The sequence below is a fragment of the Eretmochelys imbricata genome, chromosome 4, assembly GCF_965152235.1.
Source record: "Eretmochelys imbricata isolate rEreImb1 chromosome 4, rEreImb1.hap1, whole genome shotgun sequence".
NCBI lineage: Eukaryota > Metazoa > Chordata > Testudines > Cheloniidae > Eretmochelys > Eretmochelys imbricata.
Genome location: NC_135575.1, coordinates 2,842,013 through 2,856,195, shown reverse-complemented (window position 1 = coordinate 2,856,195; position 14,183 = coordinate 2,842,013). Strand labels below are relative to the sequence as shown.

General features: G+C 49.5%; 1 protein-coding gene across 1 annotated transcript in view; it reads right to left on the bottom strand.

Annotated features, from left to right (window-relative positions):
- Positions 1–953: 953 nt before the first annotated feature.
- LOC144263817 (class I histocompatibility antigen, F10 alpha chain-like) overlaps positions 954–14,183 on the bottom strand; it is a 33,320-nt gene continuing 20,090 nt past the window's right edge. Inside the window, exons 3-8 of the mRNA XM_077814806.1 lie at positions 9,084–9,359; positions 7,179–7,454; positions 5,270–5,371; positions 4,820–4,852; positions 1,483–1,524; positions 954–1,250 (exon numbers count right to left, since the gene is read on the bottom strand). Of these exons, the coding sequence (XP_077670932.1) occupies positions 1,075–1,250; positions 1,483–1,524; positions 4,820–4,852; positions 5,270–5,371; positions 7,179–7,454; positions 9,084–9,359 (905 nt within the window). The 3' untranslated portion in view covers positions 954–1,074. The remainder of the gene's footprint in view (positions 1,251–1,482; positions 1,525–4,819; positions 4,853–5,269; positions 5,372–7,178; positions 7,455–9,083; positions 9,360–14,183) is intronic.

Here is a 14,183-nt window from a genome sequence, read left to right as displayed (position 1 = left end):
GCTCCAAGTTGGGATGGGCCTTCAGGTCATCAGTCGCTAAGTTACAAAGTGCCCAGGCCATGGTCTGGGGTCCAGGCTGCTAGACCGGGTCACACCTGGTCCTCTACAACAACAGACACCCCCCTCCCACCTGGGTTAGACATGCAGCACACGGGGGAAACTGAGGCACACAGTATACATATGCAACATTAGGAAAATATCCCACTTCGTCACACAGGTTGCCTAGAGAGGATGTGGAATCCCCGTCGTTGGAGGTTTTTAAGGACAGGTTGGACAAACACCTGTCAGGGATGGTCTAGGTTAACTCGGTGCTGCCTGAGATTGGGGCTGGACTTGATGATCTCTTGAGGGCCCTTCTAGCCCAGCATTTCTATGGCTCTATGAATGGTGAAAAGGACATTAGAGGCACTTACAGACTAAACACAGACACTTATTCCTGTCCAACAGACGTCCTCAGCTGATGATGGCAACAGCGCGACCAGCTGCGAGTAGACCCGGCCATTTACCGTGTTATAATCATGAAATTCGACAGAAAAAAAAGCCGTCCCCACCACAGACGCACAAACAGTTACTGCTGACAGACCTAGCTCACCGCACCGAGCACCCAGAGGACGGCGTGCCCACACTGAATGGGGCAAACACTGAACTCTGAGTAACAGAGTTTTTATCCATTAAAATGTTGGAAATTATTTTGGGCAAATAAAACATTATTACAGAAAACTATGACACCTGAAAAGCAAAACATGGTTCAGTGAGCAGAGAGACGAGGCCGGAAATCCCACACGGGATGCTCCAAGTGCCAGAGAAAAGCTAGGGAGGGGTTGACTGGTTCTTGTAGGGAGACAGAGCAGAGCTCATCCGTCTTCCTCTCTGGGGTCCCTTCAGGCCGTGGCACGGACTCCATCAGGCTCAGTTAAGCTGCAGAAGTTAAACACAGGCAACGTCTGTCAAAGGGAACCTGTCATCATGTTTTGCAATGACAGTGCACGCTGCGGTTGGGGCGGTCACCCGAGTGGCTGCAGGGTTCAGTGGACAAAATCTCTAACCCCGCTGACAAAGCTTGTAGCTCCAGGGTCAGAGACCCGGGTTCCTGGAGCCCCAAGTGCTGGGCTCTGTCCCTGCTGCTTCCTCCCTGCAGTTCACTGGAGACTGTTCTCTGAAGCAGCTGGAGTTATCCTTGCAAAAGCTGAGCTCAGCCCACGCTGTGTCAGCAGCCACAGAGAAATCCCTCTCACTAGAGTCTTTCACACCTAAAGTCATCGCAGCGAAAACAAGGGGGATTTGGCTGCAAACCTGTTCCTGCACCCCCAGGAATAAAAGGGAAATAAGAGATTCAGAACTCCCCTGTTCTGCTCCTTGGGGCTGGTTTGCTCGAGGGGACGGGCCAGGGAGACTCAGGGTCCAATGACTTGGAATAGGTCTCTCTCTCCAGAGGCCTCAGTGAGAGCAGTGAACCCCTAGGCTAGAGCCCCCGTCACTTACCCTTGGCAGATAGGTCAGAGCCACTAGATCCTTGGTCGTTTGCTGTGCAGAGGAGGAGGAGAAGAGAGAGTATATTAGCGTCTCTCACAGGGCAGGGTTTCAGCGTAGTTAGTAGATACGGGGACTCCTATCCAAAGGGAACAGTCATCACCTGACTCTTCCCGAGCAGTGAGCTGGTTGGTGCACAGACCAGTCTACAGGGCAGCTGCCCAGGATTTCCATTATTCATGTGCGAAAAACGTCACCACTGCAGGGGGACAGCACTGCTCTGTGCTCTTCATGCCTCGTCAGAGCGGGAGCCCAGACTACGCAACTTTCAACGGCTGGCAAAGCAGGAGATGCTGGGCTAAGGATACTCCTGCCAAACAACCTCAACTCTGCCTCCTTTGGTCTGTGCCCAGAGGGGTCCCTCACGCAGACCACAGACGTTACCCTCCCCCCGCCAATGAACAGCAATTCCCGCCTTAATCAATGGCGCTGCACCGAACAGTGTGGACGGTATGAAGAGGAATGCGGATTTGGGGCGGTGCTGGGCACACAGACAAGGGCAAGTTTGGTTTGGCATGGTGCTGGTCTACTTCCTGTTCCTATTCCCAGACCCACTGGGGCAGAGTTTGAGTTGCGTGGGAAGCATCATAATTAAGACCTTACCAAATTCACGGTCGGTTTTGGTCAATTTCAGTCACAGGATGTAAAAAATTGTTATTTTCATCATTTCAGCTATTTAAATCTGAAATTTCACATTGTTGTACCTGTAGGGTCCTGACCAAAAAGGGGCTGGGGGGAGGGGGGGCAGCAAGGTTACTGTCGATGGGTCACGGCATTGCCACCCTTACATTTAGGGTGCTGCTGGGGGGGCACTGCCTTCAGGGCTGGGTGCCTGGCCAGCAGCCACCATTCTCTGGCTCCCCAGCTCTGAAGGCAGCACGGAAGTAAGGGTGGCAATACTGTGATCCCCTCCAATAACCTTGCAAACCCCCTCCGCCCCCCACAACCCTCTTCTGGGTCAGGACCCCCAGTTAGAGAAACGCTGGTCTCCCCGGTGAAATCTGTATAGATTTCATGGTCTGTGATGCGTTTTTTATGGCTGTGAATTTGGCCATAATATCTCTGCATATCCTGGTTTGCCAACCTTTGACTTCTGGGAATTAAACACTCCCATTCTGAAAGGACACAGGGAGCCCAGGGCAGGGCTGAGCACCTGCCACCTTAACTCCCCATTAACAAAGTTCTTGCATGTGAATTTCTGTTGTTCTGGAGTAACGAGGAGGAGGGAAGGAGGCACGACTGAGGGCCAGCTGTAGGAGGAAGGGTGGTGCTCTGCGGAGGTTTTGTTGGCACTTCTCAAACCCCCTCCGTTACCTGCTGGGGGACCCCTGAGAGCATAGAGAGAGAGCTGGATGACTCCACCCTAGCAGGGCCTGGCAGATCTCTGCACTTTATACTGGCTCTTCATACCAGACATTAGAGGGCCTCAGATGCAGTCAATAATGATTGTAAATATCTCCCATAATTTTAGTCTTGGTCCTGTTGGTAAAGCTAATTACAGGAGACAATTGAGGAGGGGATTTGAACTTGTTGTCATCGAGGCGACAGAGTGGTGCTGATCTGAAGTCAGTGGAAAGACTCCCATTGGCTTCAACAGGCTTTGGATCAGGCCCAGATTTCACAAGCACCAAACCAACTTTCAGGTAAGTCAAAAGAAGTGTAACATTAAAAGCAGGTCAGACACCTTCACGGTCACACTCAGCCACACACAGCACAGCTCTAGGGGGATAATAATTCAGCCCAAAACCACTGTATACATTCCTGACTATCGCCTTGTCTACACTACTGAAATTGGGACCCATGCCCGCAAGCCATGCAGTTCCACCAGAGAGAGCAGGGGTGGAGCAATCGAGGAGATGGGGTTCAGGTGTTTTTAACCCTTGTATCGTCTAGGACTTCCTCGGAGCAAGGTTAGAGAACACGTGTCTACAGCCACGCTACACTACTGAAGACGACCTCTGCTGGGAAAACAACACAGCAGGGCACAGATTATCCAACAAGTTCTTGGAATGTGTTGGAGACAATTTTTCTTTCAGAATGTGGAGAAAGCTTTTAGGGGAGAGGCTGTTCTAGATTTGGCTTTGACAAATAGTGAGGAACCGGTTGAGAATTTGAAAGTGGAAGGAAGCTTGGGTGAATGTGATCATGAAATGACAGAATTCATGATTCTAAAGAATGGTAGGAGGGAAAACAACACAATAAAATAATGGATTTCAAGAAGGCAGACTTTAGCAACTCCTTGAGTTTGCTAAGGTAAGATCCCATGGGAAGCAAGTCTAAGGGGAAAAACAGTTCAGGAGAGTTGAAAAGTTCTCAAGGAGACATTATCAAGAGCACAAGTGCAAATTACTCCACTGCACAGGAAAGAAATGAAGGATGGCAAGAGACCACGCTGGCTTAACCAGGAGGTCTTCAATGATCTAAAAATCAAAAGAGAGTCCTACACAAAGTGGAAGCTAGATCAAACTACAAAGAAAAACTGTAAACAAATAACACAAGTATGTAGAGGCAAAATTAGAAAGGCCAAGGTGCATAATGAGATCAAACTAGCTAGAGACATAAAAGGTAACAAGAAAACATTCTACAAATACATTAGAAGCAAGAGGAAGACTAAGGACAGGGTAGGCCCATTAGTCAATGAGGAAGGAAAGACAATAACAGAACATGTGAAAATGGGAAGAGGGCTAAATGATTTCTTTGTTTCAGTTTTCACCCAAACGTGTCATAGTGATTGGATGTCTAACATAGTGAACACCAGTGAAATTGAGGTAGAATCTGAGGCTAACATAGGGAAAGAACAAGTTAAAAATTATTTAGACAAGTTAGAGGTCTTCAAGTCATCAAGGCCTGATGAAAAGCATCCTAGAATAGTCAAGGAACTGACAGAGGAGATATCTGAGTCAATAGCTCTGAAAAGTCATGGACGATGGGTGAGAGGACTGGAAGAGGTGGTTAAGCACTGGAATAAATTGCCTAGAGAGGTTGTGGAATCTCCCTCATTGGAGGGTTTTAAGAGCAGGTTACTCAGGGATGGTCTAGATAATACCTAGTCCTGCCATGAGCGCAGGGAACAGGACGAGGTGTCCTCTCAAGGTCCCTTCCGGTCCTACGATTCTATGGTACTAGAGCAATAGTTGGACATTTCCCTAAAATCCTCAGTGTAGACAAGGCCTATGAGTGGGAGCGAGGATCTCCTGTCAGTGGCTCCAGGCTAAAATCCACAAGCAAATCTTGATGGCCGTTCAGAGATGGCCACTTGAAAAGAGGTAATGGGTCTCTTGTCACTTACCCTGAGCTACAGCATAGCCGTCTCCCTTCTTCCCTGCAGAGAGAAGGCAAATTTCAGTGAATGCAGCTCCCAAGGCAGGAACCGACTCTGATCTGTGTCCACAGCTCAGAAACCGGGCCCCTGGCCCAGCACAGCCCCCTGGCGCTCAGTAATGGACTCAAGGTACCAGGCGCTCACAATTGGCAGGAGAGAAAGACACAATGAGACAGTTTCCACAGACCTTGGTGCACTGGGTGCTGAGCTCTTTGGAAAACCTAACCCCATATAAACTGTAACCCACACCCAGTTTCTGGGTCTGGCCCTCCAGCAGCTCCCATTGGGGGTCATTAGCTCAGTCCCGCAATGGGGCAGTTACACCCTACTGACACAGGCTCCTGAACTGCTGTTGCCCTTAGGCGGGCGTGCAGGGCCCGGCAAATCCAGAGAATCCCCCCATCCCAGGCTCTTTACCTGGGCGTTTCTTTTTCCAGACGACTACTCCGATTATAACACCAATCAGGACAACTGCAGTGATAACTCCAGCCACAGTGGGAATCAGATTGTTATTCGGTTCTGAAATGGAATGGAAAGAATGATCAATGGGGAAAAATCCCCTTCCCCCCCACCACTAAAATCCCCCTTTCATCCCACTGCAGGGATCCGTCAGTCAGCTCCCCAAGTTAGGGCTGAGTTCTGCAACCCTCCACCCCTTCCAGTGCAGCCACCATGCATTGCACCCCACCATAGGAAGTCCTGGACACAGTCTCTACCACTTCCAGTCATAATAAATATTTAGCATTCAAACTCGAAGACTTTTATAACATTAACCAATCCTCAGAACTGTGGGAGAGCATGGATGTCAGTATCATCCCTACACGGGAAAGGGGGGAGACTTGCTGAAGATCACACAGTGAGGCAGTGCAAGGCCAGGAATAGACCCCAGGAATCCTGGCTCTCAGCCCCTCCTGCTCTAACCCCCTAACCCCAACTCCCCTTCCAGAGACAGAACCCAGGAGTCCTGGCTCCCAGCCCCTAACCCCCCTTGACCAGGCTGACTTTCATGACTAATGGAACAGTCCCATTGTGGGAGTCTGGTGCCAAACTGGAAACTGACCTCAAAGCTCTGGATTTCTCTGCCATGAATGGAGTTACAGACGCAATGCGTGTTTTTTGAGGGGGCAGGAAGTGAAAAGGGGAAGACAGAAATATTAATACTGTTTTTGGTTTATATAAACCTGTTAAACCCCGTGTTCTGTACACACTTTCAGTTTCACTAATCAGCTTCTCCTGTTGTCTGAAAGAGCCACATGATAATACAGCAAAAAGAAAAATATTTCGAAGAGAATAAGGAAATGTGGGTTATGACACAAAAATTGGCAGGGGACGTAGTACCAGGATTTTGATGTGAAACCGTCTGCTGACGAGAGTCCCGGTGCAGGCTGCCCTCTCAGAAATTGTTTGCACTTCCAAATGCTGCATTTTTCCACATCCCATTTAACCAAGCAAAAAGATGGCTGGAAGGCAGCTCCATGTGTAATAAATTATTCCTAGACTTTCTTGTGCTAGGGGCATAGGAGTCTCTCCCCCATGATGCAGGGCTCTAATCTGCCTCCTCGCTCCATTCCAAGGCCATACCTCCCTTCCAGCATCACTGCGCACAGAAACAAGCTGCTCCCAACATTAAACCTCTCTCTGGCCACATGGGCAAGAATGAAGAGCCCGTAGAGCCGTGTTTCTGAGAACCTGCTGAATCATAGGACTGGAAGGGACCTTGAGAGGTCGTCTAGTCCCGTCCCCTGCACTCATGGCAGGACCATGAGTACCTGAAGTTGAGACCAGGCTGCAAGCTGAACCAAGACCAATTCTGTCTGGAAATAAGGGACAGATTTGAGCTTCCCCTGGGATGTGGTAAATTCTCCATCCCTTGGAGACTTTACATCTGGAATGGGCATCTCTTTCTGAAGGATGAGCTCTAGTTTGCTCACAGATGACCAGACTGGATGCTGGGGTCCCTGGTGTGATTCCCCCCTGCCCTGGGCTATGCAGGAGCTCAGATCAGATGATTAGAATGGTCCCTTCAGGCCTTAATATCCCATTGTTAATCTTCTCCCTTCAGAGACAGTGTATTGCTGAGATGTATCGAACAGTCCCAGAGGCAGCAAACTGGAGAGCAAGACGTGAGCCCCAGGCACTGTGGGTCCCAACTCTAGCACAAGAACTTGACTGCAGAGGGACAGGGCCAAAGGGGACAGGGCCTCACAGACCCTGAGGAAATTCCAGCTTCAGCCTATAAATCCAAATGAGACTTTTTCAGGGGTTTAGTTTAATGGATTCCCCCTCTCCCACAAGGAAAAAAGAGACACACACACAAATGCCTTACCCCAGGAGACAGAGAGTGGCTCTGATAGGCTTTCATGCTCCACGTGACATGAATAATGGCCTTTGATCTTGGGATCAATCTCCATTGTCACCCAGGTCTGGTAGGTCCCGTCCCCACTGGGTAGGATGCCTTCAGAGTAGGTCTCTTGCTGTCTGCTCTCCCCATTTCTCAGCCAGGTCACGGTGATGTCCCGGGGGTAGAACCCACTGACCTTACAGGAGAGGGTGGTGAGGCCGTCATGAGATGACCTGTCGCTCACTCTAGCTATTGGGCGCACTGGGAAAAAGAAGAAACTGAACTTAGTTGTTTCCAAGCTCTAATCCAAGCAGCCTTTGCTGGAGCTTTGCAGCATGAAATTCTGAGACCCCAGGAGTGGGAGAGGACGAAAGTCCATGAGACGGAATCCCTCTGATGAGAGAGAGCCACCATGTTAGAGAATTCCTGTGCCCAATTCACAGCATCAGCAACGGTGAACCACAAATCCAGGTCCCTGACCTGGCCTCTGCTCCCAACCAAAGTGACACAAGTACCTTGAAAGGCTTCACTAAGCTCCAGATACAGGTGTCAATCATGTGCTAGGTTTGTGCCCATCTCCTCTCAGTCCCTGGATATGAAAGAGAGAAGAATCTTGCCCTGGCCAGGGAGCAAAAAAAATGAACTAGATAAAATGACCAATTAAAGATGGAAAGGGCCCATTAAACAAAAAGTGACAGTGCTAAATTGCCCCTCAAATTAACTAATATTAATTGGCTAATTTCTTGTAGGTTGTTACCAAATCTATTTACCCCAATATTATGGATTTCAAATGCATTTACTCTTATGTTGAAAAATCAGTTTCCCAGCCCGTTGGCACTGAAATATACATTAGACTGCTGTGTATGGCTTTTACTTCTTGGCATTTGTAAAGATGGCAATTGACAAGATAATGTTCTGCTGAGGTTCCTGAGAGAAATAAGTAACTAGCATGTTGCAAAAAACTGGGTACAAATTTCAAGTAACTTTGAACAGCAAGTGCAAACTGTTTGGGAAGGGAAAGATTAGGGTGTGTAATGATGCTAACTAATCTGGGAAATGTGTGTACATGGTAACACGCAAGGTACATATGTGGGTAATAGTGAGTTAACATTTTGAAGCAGACTACGCTGCAACTGTCCTCCTGAGTCGGAGTGGTAAAGCATTTAACCTCTTCCCTTCTATGTTTGTGCTGATTAATCTTTACTGAAAAAGCTCTGATAAATTTGAGTGTGATTATCAGATGTCTTATTGATAAAAGAATCAAGGAATAAGTAAGAGGATGTTGCAGCAAAGGTAGGTCTTGAGGGGGAAAACTTTAAGGACAAGGGGCGCCTTCTTCCAGATTAGTATGGGGAGGGCAATTCCACACGTAGGGGATGGCATGGAAGAAAGCACATAGGTGACTGTGGGAGAAGTTTGGACAAAGGCAACAAGAACAAAGCTATCGTCATTGGTGGAACACAGGGGCTGGGGGTAACACAAGAAAATATGATGGTGCAGACAGTGAATGAGGAAGAACTGCATGGTGAATGAAGCTGGTGTCCAGAGAAGTGGTGGCTCTTCCATAATTAAGAAAAGTGATCTAAAATGCGCATGCATTGGCAGATTGCCTTGATAACTGCTGTGTCACACCAGGGGAAGAGCTAGAATGTGTGCTGCAAATTTGGGCTCATTTGACCAGCTTCTCTACAGTGAGCTGCTTTTAACATTTTCAATTTCTTATCTTTTTTTCCAGCAGCGCTGGCGGGGAAGGGGTTGTTTCCCCACCCATCCCTGGTGCAAGGTTCGCTGAATTGCCCCTTACTCCCCTGCTCCATTTTGGAACTGGGGCTGGGGAATGGAGATGTAACTTGTAGTGACCTCTTGGGTGGGGCTTGTCCCCCATCTTACCTTTCCTCTGCAGAGTCTCCTTCCCGTACTCTAGAGAACTCCTTAGCCAGGGAATACATTTCTCCTCCAGGTAGCGTTTCCACCGCTGGTTGTCAAGCACTTCAGCATCCCATCTCCTCTTGGAGATCTGAGCCCCAATATCTGCTGCTACCCAAGTCATGGTCTCCTTATCGAAGGTAAGAAAGTCGCGTCCGTCATATGAATCCTGGTAAAACCCCCAAGTGGTGTTGTCTTCCCGGAGATCACAGCCATATATCGTCTGGATAATGTGAAACCCTGAAACACAGCTGAGGGTCAGCAGCAGCCTCTCTCTGAAATCTCACCAAGACCCCATTGCAAGTAGACCACTGGGTCCACCCCTTGCTACTGGGCCCTCCCTCCCCTGAGAAATGGGGTTCCCACTTATGCTGCTGGGTCCTACACCCTCCCAGCTCCTTTCAGGAGGGAACCCAAACCCACAGGGGGCCCACGCTCCATCTGTTGGGTCTTTGTACACTAAAGACACCCCACTATAGAGAGCTCACAACCTTCAAGGATCACCTCACTGCTGCTTGTTCTTGTATGTTCCCTGTAGGGGGTGCAGGGTGGCACAACCCCAAAGGGAGTACTCTGGATATTAATAGAATCATAGAATATCAGGGTTGGAAGGGACCTCAGGAGGTCATCTAGTCCAACCCCCTGCTCAAAGCAGGACCAATCCCCAACTAAATCATCCTAGCCAGGGCTTTGTCAAGCCTGACCTTAAAAACTTCTAGGGAAGGAGATTCCACCAACTCCCTAGGGAACGCATTCCAGTGTTTCACCATCCTCCTAGTGAAAATTCTTTTCCTAATATCCAACCTAAACCTCCTCCACTGCAATTTGAGACCATTACTCCTTGTTCTGTCATCTGCCACCACTGAGAATAGTCTAGAACCATCCTCTCTGGAACCCCCTTTCAAGTAGTTGAAAGCAGCTATCAAATCCCCCCTCATTCTTCCCTTCCACAGACTAAACAATCCCAGTTCCCTCAGCCTCTCCTCATAAGTCATGTGTTCCAGTCCCCTAATCATTTTTGTTGCCCTCCGCTGGATGCTTTCCAATTTGTCCACATCCTTCTTGTAGTGTGGGGCCCAAAATTGGACAGAGGACTCCAGATGAGGCCTCACCAATGTCGAATACAGGGGAACGATCACGTCCCTCGATCTTCTGGCAATGCCCCTACATATACATCTCAAAATGCCATTGGCCTTCTTGGCAACAAGGGCACACTGTTGACTCATATCCAGCTTCTCGTCCACTGTCACCCCTAGGTCCTTTTCTGCAGAACTGCTGCCGAGCCATTCGGTCCCTAGTCTGTAGTGATGCATGGGATTCTTCCTTCCTAAGTGCAGGACTCTGCACTTGTCCTTGTTGAATCTCATCAGATTTCTTTTGGCCCAATCCTCCAATTTGTCTAGGTCCCTCTGTATCGTATCCCTACCCTTCAGCGTATCTACCTCTCCTCCCAGTTTAGTGTCATCTGCAAACTTGCTGAGGGTGCAATCCACACCATCCTCAAGATAATTTTTGAAGGTATTGAACAAAACCGGCCCGAGGACCAATTTTCTATCCACCATATAGTCCATATTGCAGAGGTCTATCCCCTCCAGCTCTCTTCTGCTCTCTGAGGAGTCCCCCAGTTCTGGTAATCAGGGTCATTCTGGAGAAGAGAGAGAGTTCGGGGTGTCTATACCCCACTCTCTCCTGCTCTGGTTGTATTAATTTTGCAGGATCCTCAGGGTGACTTGGTCCCCCACCTCCTCCATTCACATTACCCGCATGTCCCTGTAGGGAAGGGGTACAGGAGATCTGTCCCCCACACTAACTTCTGCTCTGGTTTAATGACCTCACAGAATCCCCAGGGTCCCTCTGTTTCCCTGCCCCATCTTCCCCATGCCTCCAGCTCAATCTAGGAACGGCAAAGCACCAACTTCGGATGCTTGGCCTCTTTTTCACACGGCCACTGTCTCAAGGTGATTCCCTGTAAGGATCAGGCCATTGACGGCCTTTAGTTCAACTGGCCACCATTTTCCCACAGCCAGGCTAATCTTCACAACAACGGCCACCATCTCGCACACAACCAAGAGCAGACTCAGTTAATACAGCCACCCCCGGCCTGACAGGAGGCAGGGAGGGAGACTAGGGGGGAGGGAAGGGAGATGGGGACAGGAAGGAGAATTTAGGAGAGAGGGAGGGAGGCTGTGATGAACAGAGAACACTGTGAGGATCACGAGGAAGACTGAAACGCGTGGGGAACGGATCAGACCCCTCGCTTGGCAAACAGGGCAGAATGTGGGGGCACAAAAATACCCCACACAGGGTCCCAAGTATTTACACCCCTCCCCCATCATGCATTAGATACACCGAGGTAAATGCCTAGATTTTCAGCAATCACTAGTGATTTTGGGTGCCCAACTGAGACCTTTTAAAGGGGCCTGATCAGAACATGGGGGCACCCGGCCGCTGAATCTCAGACACCCAAAAAATCACGAATCACGTTTGGAAAAACGTCAGCCAAGGGATTAAAATACCACTTGGGGTCACAGCCACAGGTGAGAGCCGAGCCCACTGAGCTGTATCCCTGAACCATGCCCCAGGCTTGGGCAAAAACCGGTTACTAACCTTCCTGTGACGGCTGTTCTCAGAGCTGTGCTGCACACGTCCATTCCACGCTTGGTGTGCGGGCCCCGCACACAGTCGCCAGAAATTTCTCTCTCAGTGGTACCCGTCAGGTCGCCTCTCGTGCCCTCTGGTACCATGCGCTCATGGCGCAGTATAAGAGGACCAGTCGACCCCGCACATTCTCAGTTCCTTGTTGCCAGCAACTCCAACAGAGGAGGAGGATGGTGGCTCGTGGAATGGACGTTTGCAACACGTCTCTAAGACCAAGAGTTACAGAATGGTTTGTAACCATTTTTTCTTCTTCAGCTGCTTGCACACGTTCATGCCACGTTCCGTGACTCCCTTGCAGTACCGTAAGAGGTGGGCCAACCAAAGCCAGTGTCATCTCTAGCTTGCTGGGTAATGGCGTAGTTGGAAGAAAAAGTATGTCCTGACACCCAGGTCGCTGCTTTACAAATGTCCTGGATCAAGCCTGGGCCATGAACACCACTGAGGAAGCTCGTGCTCTCATAGAACGGGCCGCCGGGAAGGCAGGTGGTGGGATACCTGCCTGCTCGTACCACATGTGAATACACAGTGTGATCCACAATGAAATTCTCTGAGCTGAAATGGGTGGGGCTTTCATCCTATCAGCTACTGCCACAAAGAGCTGTGTGGATTTATGGATCGACTTTCTATATAGTCCTTTCTATACAGAACACTAGGATGCCCTGCCTAACATCCAAGAGTATGGAGATGTCTTTCCTCCCTATTCTTGTGCAGCTTCAAGAAGAAAATGGGCAGGAAAATAGCCTGATTACTAGGAAACTCCAAGACTACCTTCGGGAGGAACAAGGGTGGGGGCAACCCTTGTCATTAAAGAACACTGTATACGGAGATTTTGACATAAGAGCTCTGATCTCTGAGACCCTCCTGACTGAGGTAATTGCTACCAGAAAGGCGACCTTCCAGGAAAGGTACAACAGAGGGCACAATGCCAGTGCTCAAAGGGAGGCCCTGTGAGCTCTGACAGGACCATGTTTAAGTCCCCCAGGGGGATGGTGTCAGGGCTGATTCCCCACTCTGGCACTTCGAGTGCAGAAGGTGGGGGCCTGCAAGGACTCTAAAAATTAATACTGGCCACTCCAGGCTGGTAATGCTGCCACCACCCAAGTGAAAATCTGCCTTTTGCCAATCCAGAAAAACTCACTTGGGAAGATTTTCTGGGGCTCCTCGGCTTTTCCACCCCTTCCTCGGGGAAGCCGAGAAAGGAAACAAAAGAAAAGGGGAACCCAGCTGTTGTATTGGCAGATTAAGATATGCACAACCTCCTCACCTCAAAAGACATAGAAATCCAATCATGTTCTTAAAAAAAGGAAATTTTATTAAAAAAGAAAAAAGAAAGAAAACACGTTTGGAAAGCTTAAGTTATTGCTAGATCTTAAAAGAGCAACCGCAAGGATTAATCACCGAGAGTAGCTTTCTTGGGGTCCAGCTTAAAGGTTACAACAAAACAAAAGCACCTGGGGTCAGCACAGAGGAGTCCACAAGCCATAAAAAGAGACAAGCCTAATCGCGTCTACCTGACCATTTCCTGTTCTACTTCCACATCTGTGGTTCCAAATGAATAGTTTCTAGGTATGATCCAGATGACTTTTCATACCTGGCCCAGAGCTTTTTACAGCATGACTGCTGCCCTGTCCCTCTGCAGCCGAGAGAACAAAAGACCCACACACCCAGCAGTCTTTCCCAATTCGAGAGGGTACAGCTTCCTTATTGGTTCCCCTGGTCAGGTGCCAACTCATTTGACGTTTACCTCTTAACCCTTCACAGGTAAGGCAATTAGGGTGCAGCGGCTAAGGAGGATTCTAAGGCTAACTGAATGGTTGGGGAGTTACATAAGGGTGCTACCCACCCTCATTTATCACAGACGGGTTCCCAGATTTGCGGGTAAAGCCTTTCAAAGCCTTTCAGGAAGTGAAGGGACATTTCATGTGAAAAAACTGACCACCCACCCACCTGGGGGTCGAATGCGGAGATGGCGGCTAGGTGCACCTCAACAGATGGAATCGCTAGACCTGGCTGTTCCCAGACTGTTCTGGAGAATCTGCTTCATCTGAGAGATGACTCAGCCGGTGAGAGGCAGGGGTGCCGGCACAGGGGGACCGAGGGGCCAGGGCCCTGCCACTTCAGCAGCAGGGGGAAGGGGGCAGAGCCTCAGGAGAAGAGCTGGAGCGGGGGGGAGGGTGTCAGGGGAAGAGACGGAGTCACAGTTTCAGCCCCGGGGGCCCCCCACTCATAGGGAGGTTCTGGCACCCCGGTGAGAGGCCTTGCTGGGTCGACCAAATGGAGAAACGCTTCCACTCGGGGAGGTAAGTAGCTCTGGTAAATGGTTTCCGACTGCCTAGCAAGACCTAGCAGACTTGCTCCGCACAGGCCAGTTCTGCAGGCTTCACCATGGAGCTGTCAGGCAGATGG